General features: G+C 47.4%; 1 protein-coding gene across 1 annotated transcript in view; it reads right to left on the bottom strand.

Moving 5' to 3' along the window:
* Window positions 1-21,783, bottom strand: part of LOC142250067 (dimethylaniline monooxygenase [N-oxide-forming] 2-like) — a 79,110-nt gene extending 57,327 nt beyond the window's left edge. Inside the window, exons 1-2 of the mRNA XM_075322126.1 lie at window positions 21,652-21,783; window positions 14,041-14,229 (exon numbers count right to left, since the gene is read on the bottom strand). Of these exons, the coding sequence (XP_075178241.1) occupies window positions 14,041-14,229; window positions 21,652-21,783 (321 nt within the window). The remainder of the gene's footprint in view (window positions 1-14,040; window positions 14,230-21,651) is intronic.
* Window positions 21,784-25,893: the final 4,110 nt, after the last annotated feature.

The following is a 25,893-nucleotide window of genomic DNA, read 5'->3' as shown; positions in this document are numbered from 1 at the left end:
GCATCCCTAGCCAAATATGGGATGAAATTGAAGCCCTCTAAGTGCCACCTACCGAAACCCAGGGTGCAGTACCTGGGACACGTGGTGGGCGTGGAAGGCGTCGCCCCAGATCCCGAGAAGATCACTGCCATTCAGGACTGGCCGAGACCGACCACGGTGAGAGAGGTGAGACAGTTCCTGGGCCTGGTGAGCTACTATCGTCGCTTCATTAAGGGGTTTACGAAGATGGCTGCCCCCATGCATGCAAGACCTCCTCGTGGGACAGACCAAGGGTGGCAGGCCCTCTGGAACCCCGTTGGCATGGGAAGCGAAGCACGAAGAGTCCTTCCGTCAGCTGAAGACGGCCTTGACAGGGGAAGAAATCCTGGTGTATCCCAACTATAATCTCCCATTCATTCTCTACACCGATGCCAGTAATGTAGGCTTGGGTGCCGTCCTGTCCCAAGTCCAGAACGGAAGGGAAAAAGTGATCGCCTACGCCAGCAGAAAACTCCGGCCCACGGAGAGGAACTCTGAAAATTACAGCTCCTTCAAGTGAGTTCCTAGCACTGGTGTGGGCCATTACTGAGCGATTCCGCCATTACCTCGCAGCTGCTAAGTTCACCGCCTATACGGACAATAATCCGCTAACCCATCTGGACACGGCCAAGCTGGGCGCGCTGGAGCAGCGGTGGGTGGCCAGGCTGTCTAATTATGACTTCACAATCAAGTACTGAGCTGGCCGCAAGAACACCAACGTGGACGCGCTATCCCGGATGCCCCACCTATCGGATGAGGGACCGGAAGGCGATGATTTTGAAGAAATCGAGCTGCCTGCATTTCGCCGGCCACTAGTCAAACTATTGCATGTCAAGCAGCAGCAGGCGAACCTGGACTCGCTGCCCAGTCAGGGATGGCAAGAAGCCCAAGACCAAGCACATGCCGTTCAAGTGGTCAAGACCATGATTGAACAAGGTTCCACTAGACTGGACCCTGCTGCTCCGCCTGAGGCCCAACGGCTGTGGAAAGAACGAGCTCGGCTGCATCTGGACCAGGGGAAACTGTATCGGGAACTGATCAACCCGAAGACCCATGAGAAGGTTTGCCAGCTGGTGGTTCCACAGGCTAGTGTGCCCACAGTTCTACGGGCTTACTATGACGGTGCCGGGCACTTTGGGTGGAAAAAGCTGGAGATGCTGTTGAGAGAGCGGTTCTATTGGAGTGGGATGCGGGAGTCTGTGGAGGCCTGGTGAAGAGAGTGTGGTCCCTGTGCACTGAGAAGAAGGGACGAGGCCAGCCAGAAGGCCCCTCTATGCCCAATCATCACTCATCAGCCACTGGAGTTGGTCGCCCTCGACCACGTTAAACTCACCCCCAGCCGAAGTGGGTACACCTACGCCCTGACCATTGTAGACCACTATTCGAGATTCATGGTGGTTGTCCCAGTTAAGGATATGACCGGCCTTCCCGCCGCTAGAGCATTCCAGGCCTATTTCTGCCGACCGCACGGGTACCCGTAGAGGGTGCTTACCGACCGGGCCCCGGCTTTTGAAGCGGAGGTGTTTCAAGAATTCTGCCAGTTGTACGGCTGCAAGAAGATTCGGACCACGCCTTACCATGCCCAGACTAATGGCATGTGTGAAAAGATGAACCATCTGGTCCTGGGTCTCCTCAAGACGTTACCGCTAGAAGAGCGGAACCTGTGGCCAGAAAAGCTGCCTGACCTGGTCGATATGTACAATAACATCCCTTCTAGCTCTACCAAATGTACACCAGCGTATTTGATGAGAGCTCAGCCAGGCCGGTTGCTGGTGGACCTAAAAATGGGCTTGGAAGCTCCAGAAGCCCTCCCTTCGACTGCTGGATGGGACACTCGGCGGAGAGTGCAGTACTGACAGGTCCAGGAGTACGTGGAAAGGAACCTGTGTCAGAGCTGGGAACAGCAGGAACAGTACTTCAACAAGCGGGCTCCAGCTGGCCCCTTTAAACCTGGAGATGTAGTGCTGAAACAAAAAAGAAGAACCCATAAGCTTGATGACCAGTGGGAAAAGACCCCGTATGTCATACAACCCACTGAATGGAAGAATGAGAAGGCTTACCAGAATAGTCGTGACCAGGGGAAGACTTCGGCCACGGTGTCCAGGGACCACCTGAAGAGGTGCCCATCGCCGTTGAAGGTGGCAGCTGAAGTTCCAACCCCCAGACCAACCGGAGAGAAAGAAAAAGAGGTGATCCACACAGTGATGGGTGATTTCCCAGCGGACTGGTCTACACAGAACGGCGCGGTGCTTATTCCGGTAATAATGTTCCCACAACCCGTGGAGGAAAAGGAGACGGAAGTAACCGCCAGTGAACCAGTGCCCAGGGCTGCACCTGTACCCAGTCCCCCTGAGTCTCCGCCGGCCTCACACAGTAGAGGGAGGAGGAACTGACTGTCTCTTCTGTCCCCTTGCCCTCCACTGATAGCATTGGGCCCAGAAAGTCCACACGCCCCAACCTAGGCCAACCCCCGCTTTGGTACCGGGAAACTACCATTTAGGGGTGTCATATGTTAAGTGTGTAAATATGTGAGTGAATGACAAAAATCAACCGAAGATCACCTGATTGTCGACAGTGATTATTCCGGCCGTTGCCGGCAAGTTGTCCCCGGAGGGAATTTATGTGTCTACCATCTGCATGAGAGACTATTCATGGACATGGCCGAGAACTGGCAGGCCACCCACGAACTGGTGGGCATGTAAATAGTTTTATGGGATGGAAACCGTTGCCAACTCCGGAGAGGCAGATTGGAGGAAAGGCCCGCAGCAGAGCAGGCTGGGGCCCGGCCACCACCAGGACCGATGGCCATCCTCTGGGGGTCAGGGGTCCCCCTAGACGTGGGGTCCCCTGAAGTGACAGCCAGGTGCGAGAAACCGTACCCGTTCCCGCTTGGGCAGCCTGAACCTGGACTGGGGTCAAGGGGTGCTGCCCACTTCTTAGGGGCAGCATCAGGGCTAGGTTGCTTGGGTAGGAGAGCGGAAGACATCCGTCCGTCCGTCCGTTGTTATTAAAAATGATTTTTTTATATGTGCAACGTTTAAGTGATCTAACAAAAATGCTTATATGTTTGAAATGTTTACATGTTAATTTATATTTTTACAGTTTTTGAAAAAAAATATAACCGGTGATGGACGGGCAGCCCGCAGGCGGTCTGCATTTCACCAAGAGGGAATGTGGCGCCCTGGACTAGCCAGGTCATCACAGATAACACACAAACACCCCCACCCCCCTTTAGACAGTGACACCAGCCAAACAAAAACCCTTGCTGCCTCCCTCCAGTGTCTGATGTCCACACCAGGTGGGGCGGAGCCAAGCGCTTGACCCCACCCACCGAGGAGTTTACAGGCCTGGATGTGGGAAAAAGTGGAGTTTGGTGCAGGACGTGGAAGTGAGAGGAGTAAACACTTGGGTGTTTGGGTTTGTGGCCCAGGCACTGACAGCAAGGTTGGCAGACGGTAGTGGCCGTCTGCTGGAGTGGTGAATCAACGCGGAACCGTAGGACCGGGGTCGGGCGTTGGCCCGCCGATACCGACCGGGGAGCGAAGTGAAGCCAGCACACACAGGCAGGGCCATCGGACCCCGACCAGGCTTGGAGCCGCCGACAATAGTCAAATCCAAATGTGACCGGAACCCCAGGGGTTTCCTAACAACCAAAGACCCGATAGAAGGCAACCGCCCACACCGTGAGGGTATACAGCTACCACCTAAGGCTAGAGACCCAAGGGCCAGCGCCTGCGGGCAAACGGGCTCCTCTGGCATCCATACACCGGGGAGCGGACTACCGTTGGGGATCCATAGTAGTCAAACACGAACATCAAGGTGCAGGGAAAGACAGCCGCCATCACCTGTCCAGGGAGAGACACTGCAGCCGGCTGCGGGATCCGTCCATCCAGCCGTTTGGTTTACCGAGGACTTTGTGCATCTCTTACTGAGTGAGTACACCCGTGCCATCCGGCACCGCGCCGCGCTGTCCCTGCAACCCTGCACCTCACCAACCCTGCCTCCCCGTCACATTATCGGGCCCCGGGACCACCGACCTCTACCCACGGAGGGGTAAAACAACATCCCAGCTGCTCCCTACCATCGCTCCCGGGATCCCCGTCACCAGCAGCGGTGGTGCCCATCTTCACCACGACCCGTGGGTGGCGTCACGGACTAAATCCCCCAAACCAACCACCCCTTTCACTCACGGAGGAGGAGCGCCACTCGAGTCCCCGGATCCGGCCCGCCGCTCGAGCCACCGAGCAGCAGCAGCCGCAGCAGCGCCAGCGGCGGCGTCCTCCCCGCCCGCGACAAATGAGCGGCCAGGAAGCAGTTACAGTGGCGACAGAGCATTGGAAAGTGTAGCACACTTGCTCCTATCCCCCATTACTTCTACTACCATTTTTAATAACCGGATTCTGGTCCTTATAACCTTATATGGAGACCGGCATTTGGCCAGATAACCGGGAGCAATTCGGGACTGAAACCAGTTTTTTTTAAAAATCTGGTTAAGTCCGCCAGTACTGCTTCTCTGCGAGCCCACCCATTACTAGTGACGATACAATGGAGGTCCCTGTTACTAGGGAGAGGGGAACGGGTCACCACTTGCACTCACCTGCAGCTAAACTCTGCACTCCCTGATGTCCCTATATGGGCTCTTTCAACCCATTGCTGGCTATGTTCCTAAGTCCTCACTTGCCCTAAACTCACCTTGGTTAGTGAGAAGTCCAACGAGATCGCTAGTCTCGCCAGTAAAATACAAAAACACAATGGTAGGAAAACTAACAGTGGAAATAGACATGAAAAGGGAAAACATTCTAGATAACTTCAGAGCAGCTGACACCACTGCTGCACACAACATGACAAACTTTTTCTAGAGCAGGCTTCTTACAAAATGGACCACATAGAAATGAGGATTCAGTTTCTATCACAGGCATCAACAGCTCAGGCACATGATTTTAAATAATAAAGGGAAGTGAGCTCAAAGAGCTGCACCTGAGATTGAAAACTACAGCCAGCAGCCAGGCAGGCAAAAGTGCTTAAGGGGCTTGCGATGCCGAGCGCGATAGTCCCCGCCCCCATCGCAGGTGCAATATCATGGTGATAGCTGCCGTAGCGAACATTATCGCTACGACAGCTTCACATGCACTCACCTGCCCTGCGACATCACTCTGGCTGGCGAACCGCCTCCTTATAAGGGGGCGGGTCGTGCGGCGTCATAGCGACGTCACATGGCAGGCGGCCAATAGAAGCGGAGGGGCGGAGCTGAGCGGGAAGTAAACATCCCGCCCACCTTCGTTCTTCCGCATAGCTGGCGTGAGCCGCAGGACACAGGTAAGGTGATGTTCCTCGCTCCTGCGGCTTCATACACAGCGGTGTGTGCAGCCGCAGGAACAAGGAACAACATCGTAACATTGGTCTTTCCGAAATTATGGAAATGACCGACGCTACACCGATGATACGATTTGGACGTTTTTGCGCTCCTTAATCGTATCAAAAAGGATTTACACACTACGATATCGACTGCGACGCCGGATGTGCGTCACTTTCGATTTGACCCCACAGACATCGCAGCTGTGATGTCGTAGTGTGCAAAGTGCCCCTAACTCTTAGGCTATGTGCGCACGTTGCGTACTAGCCCTGCAGAAATTTCTGCAGCGATCTGAAGAGCACACGTGTGCTTCAAATCGCTGCAGAAAATGTCCGTAGAGAAAAGAAAAAAAGCCGATTCCATGCGCTCTGCCTGCAGCCCCTCCCATAGACAGAGCAGGAGCTCCCGGCAAAGTGCACGGAAGAAGTGACATGCACTTCTTAGAACGCAGCGCTTCGGGCAGCAGCCGAAGCGCTGCGCTCTAAGACGCCACGTGCGCACGGCCCCTGCACAATCTCCATAGACTGTGCAGAGGACGCAGGACGCATGCAGTTACACTGCGCTACAAAGCGCAGCGTAACTGCATGAATTACGCACACGTGCGCACATAGCCTTACAGCACCATTAGCAAGAAGATGTTTTTCAACTGTGGATCCAGTCGTGGATCTGCCAGCAGCGATGCACTGTGTGCTTCCGATACCAAACTTGCCCAAGGTTCCCCCGAGTGGGTCACACTCATGACAGCAGTATCTTTAACCTTCCACAATATATTTGTGAGTTACAACTTTGCATTTTCTTCCTGTCAATTTATTCCACCTCTTTCTGCATCCTATTTTGTGTTTTCATAGCAATCTGTGCATTTTCTATCGTGTACAGATTTGCATCCACAGAACTTTCTAGGTTTTTTGTTGCTAATATCATCATCTTGTGGATCTTTTTGGTATTGCACATGTCATTGCTTTGCATTATTTAATTTTATAATATATTTTATGTGGACAATCCATGTGTTCATGGATCGTTGCATATACTTTATGTAATGTATTTGTGCATATACACATGTAGACCGTATGTGGACAAACAACCATTTGGATCTGATTTGAGTGGCCTCTCTTCTTTTACTCTTATATCTTGATTTCTAAATAAAGTTGTGTTTTATGCATTTATTATCTGTATTGCATTTGTTAGGCTCAATACTCTTTTTTGTATGACTTCATTAGGATGAAACATGTTGGGAGGCTAATACTGAACTTTTAAATTGTGCTTAAAAACCTATGGTCAAATCATCAGAACTACTATAAAATTTGTAAAAGTATAAAAAATATATACGGTATATTATAATTTTGAAGACCCCATTTTTTATTCATTAAAATTAAGAATAAACCAATAACAAAATAATAAATTAACAATGGTGAAAAAAATATACTGTATATGTGCTATCACTATAAACATAAAAGTCCATTAATTAACCAGGTCGGTAAAGAAAAAAGAGAAACCAAATGGAAATTCCAAAATTCGGTCACAATAACACTGTAAGAAAAATGCAGGAAAAAGAAAAAGAAATGTATCTACCCTGAGATGGTATAAAAAAAAAAGTGAGATTGCCCTGCAAACAACAAACTCTCACACAACTCAATTAATGTAAAAATTAGAATATTACAATTATTGCTGCCACACAGTGACTACTGGGGTTCCGCTAGATATAAGGGAAGTCCCGGCGAGTGCTGCAACACACTGGGAACATAATACCATGGTGAGCCCTGACGCTAGGGAAAAGGGGAGTGGGCTCACCTCCTGCAACTCTCCTGAAGCTGATCTCTGCACGTCCTAATGTCTCTATATGGGTCCTTCCTCCCATTGCAAATCACATATCTAAGGGGTACTTTGCACGCTGCGACATCGCAGGACGATGCTGCGATGCCGAGCGCGATAGTACCCGCCCCCGTCACAGCCGCGATTTCCTTGTGGTAGCTGCCGTAGCGAACATTATCGCTACGGCAGCTTCACGTGGACTCACCTGTCCTGCAACCGTCGCTCTGGCTGGTGACCCGTCTCCTTGTTAAGGGGGCGGGTCGTGCGGCGTCATAGCGACGTCACACGCCAGGCGGCCAATCGGAGCGGAGGGGCGGAGATGAGTGGGATGTAAACATCCCGCCCACTTCCTTCCTTCCGCATATCCTACGGAAGCCGCAGTGACGCCGGTAGGAGATGTTCCTCGCTCCTGCGGCTTCACACACAGCGATGTGTGCTACCGCAGGAGCGAGGAACAACATCGGACTGTCGCGTCAGCGTAATCATGGATTACGCCGACGCTGCACCGATGATACGATTACAACGCTTTTGCGCTCGTTAATCGTATCATCGAGCCTTTACACACTTTGATGTCGCATGCGATGCCGGATGTGCGTCATTTTCAATTTGACCCCACCGACATCGCACCTGCGATGTCGTAGTGTGCAAAGCCCGCCTAAGCCTTCGCTTGTCCTGAACTCACCCTGACTAGTAAGAAGCCGGCGAGAGCACTAATCCCATCACTGTAATAATACAATACAAGGGAAGTGAGGCAGATATGGGGAAAATACAGTGGGGAAAAACGTATTTATTCAGCCACCAATTGTGCAAGTTCTCCCACTTAAAAAGATGAGGTTTGCCTGTAATTGACATCATAGGTAGACCCCAACTATGAGAGACAAAGTGAGAAAACAAATCCAGAAAATCACCCTGTCTGATTTGGCAAGATTTTTTTTGCAAATTATGGTGGAAAATAAGTATTTAGTCACCTAAAAACATGCAAGATTTCTGGCTCTCACAGACCTGTAACTTCTTCTTTAAGAGGCTCCTCTGTCCTCCACTCATTACTCATTACTAATGTAGTAATGGCACCTGTTTGAACTTGTTATCAGTATAAAAGACACCTGTCCACAACCTCAAACAGTCACACTCCAAAGTCCACTATGGTGAAGACCAAAGAGCTGTCGAAGGACACCAGAAACAAAATTATAGCTCTGCACCATGCTGGGAAGACTGGATCTGCAATAGGCAAGCAGCTTGGTGTGATGAAATCAACTGTGGTAGCAATAATAAGAAAATGGAAGACATACAAAACCACTGATAATCTCCCTCGATCTGGAGCTCCATGCAAGATCTCACCTCGTGGGGTCAAAACGATCACAAGAACGGTGAGCAAAAATCCCAGCACCCCACAGGGGAAAACTAGTGAATATCCTGCATAGAGCTGGGACCACCGTAACAAAAGCTACCATCAGTAACACACTATGCCACCAGGGACTCAGATCCAGCAGTGCTAGACATGTTACCCTGCTTAAGCCAGTATATGTTCAGGCCCATGTGAAGTTTGCTAGAGAGCATTTGGATTATCCAGAAGAGTATTGGGAAAATGTCATATGGTCTGATGAAACCAAAGTAGAACTGTTTGGTAGAAATACAACTCATCGTGATTGGAGGAGACAGAATGCTGAGTTGCATCCAAAGAACACCATACCTACTGTGAAGCATGGGGATGGCAACATCATACTTTGGGGCTGTTTATGTGCAAAGGGACCAGGATGACTGATCCGTGTACATGAAAGAATGAATGGGGCCTTGTATTGTGAGATTTTGAGTGCATACTTCCTTCTATCAGCAAGAACATTGTAGATGAAACGTGGCTGGGTCTTTCAGCATGATAATTATCCCAAGCACACCACCAGGGCAACGAAGGAGTGGCTTCATAAGAAACATATGAATGTCCTGGAGTGGCCTAGCCAGTCTCCAGATCTCAACCCCATTGAAAACCTTTGGAGGGAGTTGAAAGTTCGTGTTGCCCAGCGAGAGGCCCAAAACATCACTGCTCTAGAGAAGCTCTGCATGGAGGAATGGGCTAACATATCACCAACAGTGTGTGCCAGCCTTATGAAGACTTCCAGAAAACGTTTGACCTCTGTCATTGCCAACAAAGGATATAGAACAAAATATTGAGATGAACTTTTGTTATTGACCAAATACTTATTTTCCACCATAATTTGCAAAACAAATCTTTCCAAATCAGACAAGATGATTTTCTGGATTTGTTTTTCTCATTTTGTCTCTCATAATTGTGGTCTACTTATGATATCAGTTACAGGCCTCTCTGATCTTGTTAAGTGGGAAAACTTGCACAATTGGTGGCTGACTAAATATTTTTTTCCCCACTGTAGATACAAAAGGAAAACACTCCAAGCTTCTCCAATGCAGCTAAACACCACAGCTGCAACTGTCACGAAACCTCAGGTTCTTCCAGAGACTAGCTCCTTCCAAAGTAGACAGCATAAGAATGAGGAGTCTATAACCAGCATCAGATGGTAAGACACTTGACTTTTTATAGCGAAGTTGTCACAAAAGAGCTGCACCTGGGATTAAGGCTACAAAGCACAGCCAGATAGGAAAGAGTCCATAACCCCTACAGCACTTAAAGCATGTAGATTTCTATGAAATGCAAGTATCTATGAGCAATAAGGCATTGTGACCTTTTGATTGCAGACTCGCCAGAGGTCTCCCCAGAGCAGCGCACACTCATGACCCTTGGAAATGACATCACAAGGCAAATTTAGGAAAGAGAGCAGCCATTACACATCACTCTGGTAACACCCCCTTCTACGTATAATAAGCTCTAGAGGATGATTCTCATGTAGATCAGTGTCCTGCAGATTTCAAGGTATCATTTTATTCAGCTTCCAATAATCTACATGCCCATATAGACTACTTAGGAAGGTTAATCCTACTGACACATTTCCTTTAAGCAATTACATTATGTTCCTTAGTGGGACTAAACAAAATTACAAGTTATGTGTCATAGCAAAAATAGTAAATTATAAAATATCATTTGATACTGCCACAATTGTGCTGACCCAAATGACAAAGACTAACTAGTATTTATCTATATGATAGTATATAGTATAGCACAGTGCATGTTATAAAGAGAGTTTTATTATTTTTTTCCTATTCTCAGAAATGTGAATTAATGTACCCAAAAATAGTGCTATTAAAAGCTACATCTAACCCCATCAGAAACAAGGCCTCATTTCACTACTACACAAACAGGAAAAATATGGCTTTTAGAATCAGTTGACATGGAAAAAAAAGTTTCCCCATAAACATGTTTTCATCAAACTATAGATTTGGTATTGCAATAAGAACTCAGGTGGTTTATGTTGGGCAATCAGGGTTGCCAACTCGACACCTTTTATTATGGACACATTAGATAAGTCATGTAAAGTTAGGCTCAGAAATATTTGGGCAGTGACTGAATCTTCATGATTTGGCCTCTGCAGATCACTATTTTTGTATTTACAATAAAACAACTGAGGTGCAATTGAAGTGGAGACTATATTGTAGATTTGATGGGATTGAACAAAAATATCCTGTGAAACGTTTAGGAATTGCACCCATTTTTCTGCAATGCTTCCTCATTTCAGGGGCTCAGAAGCAATTGGACAAATAAACTTCATCATAAATAATATATGTTAGTTTTTAGTACTTTGCAGAGAATCCTTTGCAGACAATGACTGCCTGAAGTCTGGAAGCCATTGAAATAACCAAACACTGGTTGGTTTCATCCTCTGTGATGCTTTGTTGGCCTTTAATGCAGCTGACTTCAATTGCTGCCTGTTTGTGGGTTTTTCTGCCTTACGTTTTGTTAAGTAGTGACCTAAACTTTAAAGTTTGGTGTTTGTACTGAATACAAACTTTACAAATAAATCAGAGTTCAAGTTCGGAGTTCAGGTGCTGTACTTTTGGTAATCACACTAAAGGCCCCGTTACACGCAATGACGTTTCTAACGATATATCGCAGGGGTCACGGATTCCGTGACGCACATCCGGCATCGTTAGCGACGTCGTTGCGTGTGACACGCACGAACGACCGTTAACGATGGAAAATACTTACCAAATCGTCCATCATTGACACGTCGTTCATTTTCATAAAATCATTGAATGTTGAGAGCGCAGGTTGTTCGTCGTTCATGAGGCAGCACACATCGCTATGTGTGACACCTCAGGAACGACAAACTACAGCTTACCTGCAGCCGTCGGGAATGAGGAAGGAAGAAGGTGGGCAAGATGTTACAGCCGCTCATCTCAGCCCCTCCGCTTCTATTGGATGGCCGCTTAGTGACACCACTGTGACGCCGCACAAACCGCCCCCTTAGAAAGGAGGCAGTTTGCCGGCCACAGCGACCTCGCAGTGATTTGCCCGTGACGCACAAATAACGGGGGCTGATACGCTCGCTAGTGATATCGCTGCTTGTAATACCTCCTTAACAAACATCGCTGTATGCTCGAAGCTTGGCCCAGTGCAAGCTGCTTGCAGTGTTTTAATGGCTTTCACTGGGGTTAAAATCAGCATTATCAGATATACTGTGTACAAAAAGAAAAACAATGACATAAAAAAAATCCCTGTGCTTCCCTGGAAGTGTTCTGTTTATGGCTGGCTGCATGTAGGCGGAGAGCCAAAGTGCCCAGTCAGTGACTTTCAATGATGTTCAGTTAAAGTTTGGGCCCAAAACTGAACTTTATCTAAAGTCCAGCTCAATCATAAGAACCTGAACTTCCACGGGTCTGCTCATCTCTAGTCTTAACTATGTGAAACGCAGCTCAATGGAATTGAGATCAGGTGATTGACTCGGTATTGCAGAATATTCCATTTCTTTATTTTAAAAAACTTCTAAGTTTCTTTCATAAGTTTTGGGTCATTTTCCATCTTACTGTGAGACGTTGTCCAATTAACCTTGCTGCATTTGGTTGAATCTGAGTAGAAAATATCTTCCTGTACACTTCAGAATTCATCCAGTTGCTTTTGTCTTCAGTCACATCATCAATACCCGCTAGTGATCCAGTGCCACTGGAAGCCATGCATGTCCGGCAATCACACTGTCTACACCATGTTTTACAGAGGATTTGTTGTACTTTGGATAATGAGCCGTTCCAAACATTCTCCATACTTTTTTCTCATCATCATTCTTGTACAGGTTCATTTTAACTTTATCTGTTCAAAGAATGTTTTTCCAGAACTGGGCAGCTTCTCTAAATGTTGTTTTGCAAAGTATAAGCTGCCCTTTCTATTTTTAAGGAAAATTATTGGTTTGTACTTGTAGTGATCCCTCTGTATTTGGTCTCATGAAGTCTTCTAATTATGGTAGACTTAAGGCCCCGTTACACAGGACGATATATTGTGCGATCGCATAAGCGATCTTACCCGCCCCCCTCGTTTGTGCGTCATGGGCAATTTGTTGCCCGTGGCGCACAAAGTAGTTTACCCTGTCACACGCACTTACCTCCCGAACAACCTGGCTGTGGGCAGCAAACAACCTCTTCCTGAAGGGGGAGGGACGTTCGGCATCACAGCCACGTCACACAGCGGCCGCCCAATCGAAGCGGAGGGGCGGAGATGAGCAGGATGTAACATCCCGCCCACCTCCTTCCTTGCGCATTGCGGCGGGACGCAGGTAAGCTGCGTTCGTCATTCCCAGGGTGTCACACGGAGCGATGTGTGCTGCCTCAGCAACGACGAACAACCTGCTTCCAGGAATGTGACCGACTTTATGAAAATGAACGACATGTCAACGAGCAAAGATAAGGTGAGTATTTTTGCTCATTCACAGTCGTTCGGAGGTGTCACACGGTACGACATCTCTAACAATGCCGGATGTGCGTCACGAATTCCGTGACCCCGACGACATATCGTTAGATATATCGTACCGTGTAACGCTGCCTTTAGATAATGAAACACCTACTTCCTGAAGAATGTTCTTCACTTGCATATATGTTTGAATGGGTTTTTCTTCATCATTGAATGGATCCTGATTCTTGAGATCATTCACCACTGTTGTGTTCTGTGGATGTCCAGGCCTTTTTGAGTTCCCCATCTCACCAGTGCACCCTTATTTTTGAAGAATGTAAAAAAAAGTTGATTTGGTCACTCCTAAAATTTCTGCTCTCTCTCTAATAGATTTCTTTTGTTCAGCATCCATGGAGAGATCCTTTGACCACATGTGGATTCACAGCAAAAGCTTCCAAATGCACATGCCACACCTGGAATCAGCTCCAGACCTTTTACCTGCTTAATTAATGAGGGGATAGCCCATGCAGCTCTTTAAAGAGCTTTTGAGAGTAATTGTCAAATTACTTTTGGTCTCTTAAAAAAGAGGCAGCTACATATTAAAGATATGTAATTCTTGCTTCAATTAGGATGTGAATACCCTCAAATTAAAGCTTAGAGGTAGGACTTTAAGCCCATATTGATTATATAACTGTATGTTGAATATGTTTTGGTACACAGCTAAAATGCTAAAACTTGTTTCATTGTCCAAATATGTCTGGATCTAATTATCTCTACAGACAATATATCCTATAGGAAGAAAATAGCTACATTAGCTGTGAACTGCAAAAGGGTGATACATACAGTATAAAAAATCTGTTCAAGTCTCTCCGCCTCAATTTTTTTTGCTACCAAGAAAAAAGTGCGGTATTTTTACGGCCTATACAAATATTTCTGGAAGATTGGCAACCCTTTGGACAATAATGTCAGTACTTTAATTGTAATGTCCAAACTGCGTCTGAACACTGTGCAATGTATTTTATATTGTCAGTTAAGCCTCATAGAATATTTCCCAATATGTGAAGGATAAAAGCCTCACCTTGAACTGAATATATCTTAGGAGTCCAAAATGTTCAGCATAAAGTCTTAAGTACGCCAAGACCTTTGAATTATGCAAATATGCTGGAAAATCTTCTGGCATTGGGAAGTCTGTATAACACATCTTCTCTTTGGAAGTGTTGGTAACCACACTGGCATATAAACTTGCTCTTCTGTCCTCCACCATTTCCTGTAAGTGGTAAGATAAGAATTACCAAAAAAATCATATCCTAACACATTTCTTAACCCCTTCACCTCCAGCCTGGTTTTCCCCTTCATGACCAGACCATTTTTTTCAATTCTGATGACTATCACTTTATGTGGTTACTAGAAGGTGGCCCGATTCTACGCATCGGGTATTCTAGAATTTACGTATTGTGTAGTTCATGTATGATTTTTGTTATATATATATATATATATATATATATATATATATATATATATATATAGATGTTGTTGTCTGTAGTTACCAAGTGTTTGTGTAGGGCGCTGTACATGTTCTGGGTGTTGTCTGGGTGTGACGGGGGGTGAGAGCGGTGTTGTATGTGTGTTGCGTGTGTTGCGTTGTTTGTGGAGCGCTGTGTGTCTGTAGCGTTGTGTGTGTGTTGCGCGGTTTGTGTGTGTGTGGTGTGTTTTGGGGGGAGGTATGTTTTGTGCAATGTGTGTGTTGTGCGGTATGTGCGTATATTTGTGTGTGCCGCGGTGTTTGGGTGTTGTGTGTGTCCAGCGTTGTCTGTGTGTGTGGGTGTCTGTGTAGGGCAGTTGTTTGTGGTTCCCAGTGTGTGTGTGTGTGGGTGGTGTGTTGTGCAGTGCGCGCGCGTGTGTGTGTGTGTGCATCAGCCTCTCTTCTCTCAGCCTACGTCTCCCAGCCTCCCTCCTCCCAGCCTCCCTCAGCATCAGCCTCCCTCTCCCAGCCTCCCCAAGCATCAGCCTCCACCAGCATCAGCCTCTCTCCTTCCAGCCTCCCCCAGCATCAGCCTCCGCCAGCATCAGCCTCTCTCCTTCCAGCCTCCTCCAGCATCAGCCTCCCTCTCCCAGCCTTCCCCAGCCTCTCTCCTCCCAGCCTCCGTCCTCCCAGCCTTCCCCAGCATCAGCTTTCCCCTCCCAGCCTCCCTCAGCATCAGCCTTCCCCAGCATCAGCCTCTCTCCTCCCAGCCTCAGCCTCTCTCCTTCCAGCCTCCCCCAGCATCAGCCTCTCTCCTTCCAGCCTCCCTCAGCATCAGCCTCCCTTTCCCAGCCTTCCCCAGGATCAGCCTCTCTCCTCCCAGCCTCCTTCTTCCCAGCCTCCCCCTCCCAGCCTCCCTCAGCATCAGCCTTCCGCTCCCAGTCTCCCCCAGCATCAGCCTCCCCAAGCATCAGCCTCCACCAGCATCAGCCTCTCTCCTTCCAGCCTCCCCCAGCATCAGCCTCTCTCCTTCCAGCCTCCCTCAGCAGCCTCCCGTTCCCAGCCTTCCCCAGATCAGCCTCTCTCCTCCCAGCCTCCTTCCTCCCAGCCTCCCTCAGCTTCAGCCTTCCCCTCCCAGTCTCCCCCAGCATCAGCCTCCCCAAGCATCAGCCTCCACCAGCATTAGCCTCTCTCCTTCCAGCCTCCCCCAGCATCAGCCTCCCCAAGCATCAGCCTCCACCAGCATCAGCCTCCCTCGTCCCAGCCTCCCCCAGCATCAGCCTCCCCCAGCATCAGCCTCTCTCCTCCCAGCCTTCCCCATGATCAGCCTCTCTGCTCCCAGCCTCCTCCAGCACGCCGTGCTCCTCTGCCGACACTCACACACCCGATCGCATCCACTCACACACACCCGATCGCATCCACTCACACACACCCGATCGCATCCACTCACACACACCCGATCGCATCCACTCACACACACCCGATCGCATCCACTCACACACACCCGATCGCATACACTCACACACACAGACACTGACGATATCGCACATACGCGCTGATACTCACAACATCCGGAGATATCACATGCCTCTGGCCATGTGATCCTCCGGCAGGTCCTGGAAGATCACAACAGCACAGTATCGAGGCCGAGAAGCAAGCGATATCGGCGGATGCTGTGAGTGTGTGGATGCGATGTGAGGTGTGTGTGAGGTGTGTGTGTGTCAGAGTGAGTGTGATCTGATGTGTGTGTATGTTTGTGTGTGTGCTGTTATGTGTGTGCGCGTGGATCTTCCGCCGCAGCAGGACCTTGATACGCTTGTAACCATGCGAGCATGGTTACCAACGTATCCACACCACTCCCGTGCGAGCGGGGGCCGGGGGGGAGGTGGAGGTGGGGGTGGGGGGGGGGGTACAGTACTCACCTCCGTGACAGCCGTGTCAGTTCGGGGAATGCGCGGGGGGGGGGGGGGGAGTACAGTACTCACCTCCGTGACAGCCGTGTCACTTCGGGGAATGCGCGGGGTGAGGGAGGGGGCGGGGCCAGAGCTAGCGTGCATTGCGTGAGGGGGGCAGGGCGTGGCGTGTCCGAATTGCCAATGCCTGCAGGGTGCCGGGGCGAGAGGCCAATCTGTGGGGGGGCGGAGCCTGGGCGAGCGGCTGGCCAATCCGTGTGGGGGCGCAGCCTGGGCGAGCGGCCAATCGGTGTGGGGGGGCGGGGCCATGGCAAGCCCAGCGGCCAATCACCTTTGTGTCACCGTAAGGACACAATTTTGGAGCATGACAGACAGACAGATAGACAGACAGACAGACAGACAGACAGACAGAATAAGGCAATTATATATATAGATAAAACTCTGTCTGGAACACTTCAGTGCATCCCAGTGATTTGGAGATTGCTTTTAGTGAAATATTGCACTTCATGTTTAGTGGTAAATTTAGGAGGATATTTTGTGCTTTTATTTGTGAAAATACCAGAAATTTGGTGAAAATTAATTTTTGCCATTTTTATGCCCTTAAACCAGAGTTTTGTCATACAACATAGCTGATAAATAACATTTCCCACATTTTTCAGGAAGTTAGAAGGGTTTAAGGTTTATCAGCAATTTCTCATTTCTCCAACATTTACAAAACCATTTTTTTAGGGACCATATCCCTTTTGAAGTAACTTTGACAGCCTAAGGCCCCTTTCACACGTCAGTGATTCTGGTACGTTTGTGCTTTTTTTAAAACGTACCAGAATCACTGACATACGCAGACCCATTATAATGAATGGGTCTGCTCACACGTCAGTGATTTTTCACTGCACGTGTCTCCGTGCGGCGTACCCGCGTGTGTGTGATTGCCGCACGGAGACATGTCCATTTTTTTCTGGCATCACTGATGTCCCACGGACCACGCAGTGGTGTGGTCCGTGAAACACGTGCCAGAAAAAAACGTGCTTTTAAAATAAAAAACATTTTAACTCACCCGGCGTCCAGCGATGTCCTCTGCAGCCCCTTCTCCCTGCTGCTTCTGAGCCGGCTCATTTATGTCGTGCATATTCATTATGCGCGACACAGCCGACCCGGAAGCAGCTGCTGCGGGGGTCACTGCCGGCCGGATGCTGCACAGCGGGAGCGATCAGCACCACGGAGAACGGAGCCCGGATTGCACTTAGACAACCCACGTGTGCCGTGAATCATGGCACACGCAGGGACATGTGCGTGTTTTACACGCCAGTGAAAAACGTCACTGTTTTTCACTGACGTGTGAAACGGGCCTTAGGCAACAGAAAATACCCAAATGTGACTCCATCCTAAAAACTGCACCCCGTAAACTGCTCGAAACCACATCCAAGATGTTTATTTACTCTTTTTGAGCTTCTCAAGAATTAAAGCAATGAAGAGGAAAAAAAATAAAATGTTATTTTTGCCCACAAAAATGTTACATTAGCTTCAAATTTTGCATTTTCACAAGGATAACAGGAGAAAATACAGCAGTTTGTTTTGCAATTTCTCCTAAGTACACCGATACTCCATATGTGGTAGTAAACTACTGTTTGGGCGCGTTGCAGGGCTCAGAAAGGATAGAGCACCATTTCATGTATGGAACACAAAACTGTCTGGAATTAATAGTGGACGCCATGTCATGTTTGCAGAACCCCTGATGTGTATAAACAGTGAAAACCCCCACAAGCGATCCCATTTTGAAAACTAGACCCCTTAAGAAATGTATCTATTTGTGAAGAGATCATCTTGAACCACCAGGTGCTTCACAGAATGTTATAACGTTCAGCCAAGAAAATAAAAAACATTTTTCCCACAAAAATGTTTTTTAGCCCCAAATTTCACATTTTCACAAGAGTAACAAGAGAAAATGCAGCATATAATTTGTTGCGCAAATTCTTCTGAGTATGGCAATACTTAATATGTGGTAGAGGAGTGCCATTTCACTTGGAATGGAAAACTGGCTGGAATCAATAGTGGATGCCATGTCGCATTTGCCGAGCCCCGGATGTGCCTAAATACTGCAAATCCCCAACAAGTGACCACATTTTTGAAATTCCACCCCTCGAGGAATTTATCTAGGGGTGTGGTGAGCATCTTGAACCATGGGTTCTTCACAGAATTATATAATATTGGGGGGTGAAAATTAAATATTACTTTTTTCAACTAAAATGATGCTGAAGGCACAACTTTTTAATATTCACAGGGGTAACAGGAGAAGATGGACCCAAAAGTTTGTTATGCAATTCCTAATGAGTATAGAAATACCCCATATGTGGTCGGAAACTACTTTTCAGGCACAGTGCATGGCTCAGAAAGGAATGAGTGCAGATTTGTCTTGAACAGTTTGAGAGTACCTTATCACATTAGCAGAGCCTCTGAGGTATCAGGACAACAGAACCCCCTGTAATTGACCCCATTTTACAAACTACACCTCTCAATGAAATCTTCTAGTGGTGCAGTGAGCATATTGACACCACATATGTTGCACAAAAATAGAAGCCCCCATGTAATCCATTCAATAATCAGGCAGCAGAGATACTCTGGACTCTGTGCGGCTTCTGTTCGGTGGTATCCAGCTTTTAAGATGTGCACAAAGGAGGTGATCTACCACACTTTTATCTAAGCTTAAAAAGACGGGCAAGACCTAATCATAGGCCAAAGAAAGTCCAAAGTGTTTCCATCTGTGTCATTATAGGGAATCTTCTGTTGGGGGGGTTCTATCTGAATCGCGTATTTCAACGATTTATACTGAAACCCCAATTTTCTAGCAGTGCAGACCCTCCATGTGATCTGCACCCACTCTCCCCGGGTCACAGCAGCAAAGTGCGTGCAGCCAGCTCAGCGTTTCTGAAAGCAGGAAGCTGAGCTGACAGCCGTTCTCTGCACATGTGACCAGCATGCATCATGAAGGAGGAGGGGGCCGCGGGGGATCAGTGCTGCACAAGGTACGGGGGTTACCGGGGAACACCGGGGGGGCATAGAGGTTGACCTGGCAGGGCCTGGAGAGCAGTTTTCTGTTGCATGTGTGCGCTAATGTGCACGCGGCCATCTTGGATTTTCAGGAGGGGGCTGGGGGGCACTTTTGCGACACTGGAGGACTGGGCAGGAGATTTATCTCCAATCTAACATGTTTGATCATGCCAGGTGGGAGATAAATCATTTATTACCTGCGCTGTCATTTACTATAACGTGGTCATCGGTATACAGTGTATACCGGTGATCACGTGACTGGAGACCGGAAACGCTGGGGGGTGCTATTTACCTTTTTCTGACCGCCGTATTAAAACGGCAGATCAGAATAAGTACCCTTTTTTGCTGCCATTGTAATACGTAAGGCGGTCGTAATGGGGTTAATTCCTGAAAAAAAGAGAAGCTTCTAAGATAAAGTCACTGATGCTGGCCGTTGGGCTGCATTAAGGAGAACTGATTGCCAAGTATATGCAGAAGCTAAAATGATACTTTGTTCATGTTGTACCTCAACTGACCTCTAACATAAGCCTTCTCTGCCTGTGATTCAGATGTGTCACAGCTAATGAACTGGAACCAATAATAAACTTTGCACTTGTGTTTTTTTTAACAAGTTCGCGATCCACACAGACTTAGATGGAATTTTCAGGACATAAAAAGGCCTTTTTAATTTCAATTGTTCAACTCCAAAAATATACTTAAAAGGGAACCTGTTGTCAAATTCCACACCCCAAACTACTTACATGGGCATGTCATTTTTAAAACAAAAGGTAATCTGTATCATTACTCATGCACTCATATTTATATATTTTGGTTGTTATTTTTTTTTTTGTTAGGGGGTGGTACAACCTCTTTATTAGTCATGGTGGTTAAAGAGAACCTGTCATATTGAAAAACACTATTAACCTGCAGATATGGGGCTAATCTGCAGGGTAATAGCATTCTAAGGCAACCTGGCTGCCTCACTGAGAGCTGTGCTACCTGGAGGAAATTAACTTTATTCCCCCCAGCAGCCTCCGCCTTACAATCATAGAGAGCAGCTGGAGCAGTTATAGTCATTGGTCAGTATAAAGTGATGCCATGGTAATGACTGACAGCCGGCTCTGTATTACATCAGTACAAAGCCGACGGTGAGCCTTTGCCAGGGCACAGTTGCAGCCACCGCTCACTGTGTAATGAGCTGAAGCTTCTCCGACTGCGACTCTTTAACTGAAAGCTGGAGGAATAATGTTCACTTCTTCCCAACAGCAGGGCTTTCAGTGCAGCGGCTGTGCAGCTTTAGAACTGTTAACCTGCAGGTTAATCCCATATCTGCAGGTTAGTAGTGTTCTAGGCTTAAATTGTGAAGAATAATACTGGTGAAAGGAGTAAGACCCGTTTTTATATCCCTCAGTTGTCATTTCAGGGTTTTGTAGCTAACAGAATTGGTGGGATATGGCTGTTGCCTCATTGATTACTAGTTCAATCCAACTCAATAAGTGCTCTTTGAATAATGTAGTCTACAGTGCCTGAGGCAATCCAGTCAGCAGGTGTTTCACAATTAGCAGACAAAAGGGGGCTCTGGACAGTCTAACATGAAACAATGCCTAAGGATTCTTGATTTACCCAACAAAGGAACAATACATGTGGCATAATTAAGAACAGTTCACCCCCGCACAAGTGGCCAGATTGAGGCTGAGTCGTCACAGGCGCATTCAGACGTCCGCGCAGATCGGACCAATTATTGACCACAATGCACCGACTGGCCATGCCTCTCCTGATTCTAGTGTCACAGCCTCACAGAGATAAATGAGGCAGAAAAGCTAAGGTCAGGACACCTGATGCCAGTCCTTGAATTGTGGTCTGTGCTCTGACCGATGTGCATGGATGTCATAAGGAGCCCTTAGTGTAAGATATCACATATGAATCTTTTGAGCATTCTCAGACCTTAACACCCAGCTACAAAACTCACCTAAGAGTGATTCCCTGCATAATGACCACTAAAAGCCAATGATTCCTTGCCCACTAGGGTATATGCCCCCCAAGGTATTTGCTGTATCTAATCAGTCACTTTGCTCAGTGACGTGATTGTAAACTAGTTTCATGTCTTCATTACATACATTCAGCAAAGGATTGTGTCAGATAAGTTGCTCTTATAAGGTTCACCTGATGAAAATAGGTAACTTTTTGTGTGTCCTTTACTCTGGTTACTTTTGCTGAAATTGTTATAATAGAGTTCCAGATTTTAATTCATCTTATATTAGAGTGGCAAGTTTCTTAGTGTTCTACTTACTGTGCACCTCCACAGGCCACCAATGTCATCACTTTTCTCAAAGCATGTGGGGCCCAGACCTTCTTCCAGACAACATTTTATGGCTGTGAGTCCACTGCAACCTGCACCAATTATAGCTACTTTCTTAGCCATTGTGTGCTGAAAACAAAAAGAGAAACAAAGCTCATCCTTAACTGAACGGAAAATTTGCACATTTACAAGTGGAGTTATGGTGAAATCAAATAAAGTTTATTAATAATAAATGTATGAGTAGGCATTGTGAGACACTGTTTGAAGCGGACAAACCAATGGCCCAGCCGCTGTGTTTCCTCTGTGACCAGTTTAGTAAAAACATGTATCCCATAGACACAACTGGAAACTTGCAAAAAGTGTTATTGTTATTGTCACAAGCTTCTCACACTCAACTGGAGTTTTGGACTCTTTTTGTTTTGTAAACCGCTCCAGGTCTCCATACACTGTATGCAGAATTATTAGGCAAATGAGTATTTTGAGCACATGATAATTTTTATACATATTGTCCTACTCCAAGCTGTATAGGCTTGAGAGCCAACTACCAATTAAGTAAATCAGGTGATGTGCATCTCTATAATGAGGAGGGGTGTGGTGTAATGACATCAACACCCTATATAAGTGTGGCGCCCTGGACTAGCCAGGTCGTCACAGGTAACACTCACACACCCCCACCCACACTAGATAGTAACATTAGCCAAACAAAAATCCTTGTTGCCTCCCTCCAGGGTCTGATGTCAACAACAGGTGGGGCGGAGCCAAGCAGTTGGCCCCACCCACCGAGGAGTTCACAGGCCTGGAGGCGGGAAGAGAGTCAGTTGGAAGTTAGAGTTGGAGTCTGGAGTTTGAAGTGTGAGGAGTAAGCACTTGGGTGTCTGGGTTTGTGGCCCAGGCACTGACAACAAGGTTGGCAGACGGTGGTGGCTGTCTGCAGGAGTGGTGAAGCAAAGCGGAACCGTAGGACCGGGGTCGGGTGTTGGCCCGCCGGTACCGACCGGAGAGCGAAGTGAAGCCAGCACACAAAGGCAGGGCCGTCAGACCCCGACCAGGCTTGGAGCCGCCGACAATAGTCAAATCCGAGCGTGACCGGAACCGGTTTCCTAACAGCCAAAGACCTGATAGAAGGCAACCGCCCACACCGTGAGGGTATGCAGCTACCGCCTAAGGCTAGAGACCCGAGGGCCAGCGCCTGCGGGCAAACGGGCTCCTCCGGCATCCATACACCGGGGAGCAGACTACCGTTGGGAATCCACCGTAGTCAAACAACTACACAAAGGTGCAGGGAAAGACAGCTGCCATCACCTATCCGGGGAGAGACACGGCAGCCGGCTGCGGGACCCGTCCATCCAGCTGTTTGGTTTACTGAGGACTTTGTGCATCTCCTACTGAGTGAGTACACCTGTGCCATCCGGCACCGCGCCGCGCTGTGCCTGCAACCCTGCACCTCACCAACCCTGCCTCCCCGTCACACCACCGGGACCCGGGACCACCGACCTCTACCCACGGAGGGGGAAAACAACATCCCAGCTGCTCCCTACCATCGCTCCCAGGATCCCCGTCAACAGCAGTGGTGGTGCCTACCTTCACCACAACCCGTGGGTGGCGTCACGGACTAAATCCCCCAAACCAACCACCCCTTTCACTCACGGGCGAGGAGCGCTGCTCGAGTCCCCGGATTCGGCCCACCGCTCGAGCCACTCGAGCAGCTGCAGCAGCGCCGGACCCGAGCGTTAGCGAGCGCGCAGTGGCGGCGTCCTCCCCGCCCGCGACATAAGGTGTGCTTAATTATTATGCAACTTCCTTGCCTTTGGCAAAATGGGTCAGAAGAGAGATTTGACGGGCTGATGCAGCAGTCTTGAAATTGCCAAACTTTTGAAGCGTGATCACCGAACATTCAAGCGTTTCATGGCAAATAGCCAAAAGGGTCGCAAGAAGTGTGTTGGGCAAAAAAGGCGCAAAATAACTGCCCATGAATTGAGGAAAATCAAGCGTGAAGTTGCCAAGAAGCCATTAGCCACCAGTTTGGCCATATTCCAGAGCTGCAGCGTTACTGGAGTATCAAAAAGCACAAGGTGTGCAATACTCAGGGACATGGCCAAGGTAAGGAAGGCTGAAAAACGACCACCTTTGAACAAGAAACATAAGATAAAATGTCAAGACTGGGCCAAGAAATATCTTAAGACTGATTTTTCAAAGATTTTATGGACTGATGAAATGAGAATGACTCTTGATGGGCCAGATGGATGGGCCAGTGGCTGGATCAGTAAAGGGCAGAGAGCTCCACTCCGTCTCAGACGCCAGCAAGGTGGAGGTGGGGCACTGGTATGGGTTGGTATTATCAAAGATGAACTTGTGGACCCTTTTTGGGTTGAGGATGGAGTGAAGCTCAACTCCCAGACCTACTGCCAGTTTCTGGAAGACAACTTCTTCAAGCAGTGGTACAGGAAGAAGTCGGTATCGTTCAAGAAAAACATGATGTTCATGCAGAACAATGCTCCATCACATGCATCCAACTACTGCACAGTGTGGCTGGCCAGTAAAGGTCTAAAAGATGAAAAAATAATGACATGGCCCCCTTGTTCAGCTGATCTGAACCCCATCAAGAACCTCTAGTCCTTCGTAAAATGTGAGATCTACAGGGAGGGAAAACAGTACACCTCTCGGAACAGTGTCTGGGAGGCTGTGGTGGCTGCTGCACGCAATGTTGATTGTAAACAGATCAAGCAATGACAGAATCTATGGATAGTAGGCTGTTGAGTGTCATCATAAAGAAAGGTGGCTATATTGGTCACTAATTTTCTGGGGTTTTGTTTTTGCATGTCAGAAATATTTATTTCTAAATTTTGTGCAGTTATATTGGTTTACCTGGTGAAAATAAACAAGTGAGATGGGAATATATTTGGTTTTTATTAAGTTGCCTAATAATTCTGCACAGTAATAGTTACCTGCACAAACAGATATCCTCCTAAGATAGCCAAATCTAAAAAAAACTCCACTCCAAGTACCTAAATATTAAGCTTTGATATTTATGAGTCTTTTGGGTTGATGAGAACATAGTTGTTGATCAATAATAAAAAAATCCTCTAAAATACAACTTGCCTAATAATTCTGCACACGGTGTATATGAAGGCACCTTCTTCCAACAGGAAATTTAAAATCTTTCTACGGGTGTTCAATGAAAATTTAGATCCAGACTCATTGCTGACACTTCTGAACTTTCTAGCGCTTTGTTTTCATCTGTTTCTAGGGGCTTCTTGACATATGTTTGTCATCGTTGTCCTACTAGACCCATGATCTAGGATACAAATCCAGCTTTCTGACTCTGGGCACTTCACTACGATCTAAAATCCTTTGGTAATTTTTTAATTTGATGGCTTTTTGCACACAGCCAAAGCTCTCAGTGCCAGAGGCAGTAATACAACCCCATAACATCTTTGCACCTCTACCGTATTTGACTGTAGGTACTGTGTTCTTTTCTTTGTAGGCCTCATTCCGTTTTCGATAAACAATAGAATTATGTGCTTTACCAAAAATCTTAGTCTCATCTGTCAACAAGACACTTTCCCAGAAGGATTTTGGCTTTCTCACATACATTTTGGCAAACTGCCATTTAGCTTTTTACGTCTCTGTGTCAGCAGTGGGGTCCACCTGGCAGGATCGTGTTTTATTTAATTCAAATGTTGATGGAATGTACACGTTGACACTGATGCACCCTGAGCCTGCAGAATAGCTTGAATTTCTTTGGAACTTGAATGGGGCTGCCTATCCACCATCCGGATTACCCTGTGCTGTCAACTTTCATCAATTTTTCTCTGCTATCTATGTCTAAGGAGATTAGCTACAGTTCCATGGGTTGTAAAATTCTTTATTATGTTGCACACCATAGACAAAGGAATATCAAGATCTCTGGAGATGGACTTCTAACCTTGAGAATGTTGACAATTTTGGTTCTCAAGTCCTCAGACAATTCTCTTCTCTTTCTGTTCTCCATGCTTAGTTTGGCACACACAGATACACAATGCAAAGATTGAGTCAACTTTTCCCCTTGTTATCTGGTCTCAGGTGTGATTTTCATATTGCCTGCACCTGTTACAGTAATATACAAACGTTTAGGCACCCCTGGTCAAAGGTACTGTTATTGTGAACAGTTAAGCAAATTGACGATGAAATCATGTCTAAAAGGCAGTACCGTATTTTTCACTTTATAAGACGCACTTTTGTTCCCCCAAATTT

The sequence above is a fragment of the Anomaloglossus baeobatrachus genome, chromosome 8 (assembly GCF_048569485.1).
Source record: "Anomaloglossus baeobatrachus isolate aAnoBae1 chromosome 8, aAnoBae1.hap1, whole genome shotgun sequence".
Lineage (NCBI taxonomy): Eukaryota > Metazoa > Chordata > Amphibia > Anura > Aromobatidae > Anomaloglossus > Anomaloglossus baeobatrachus.
Note: the sequence above shows the minus strand (reverse complement) of the source record. Positions and strands in the feature narration are given on the sequence as shown.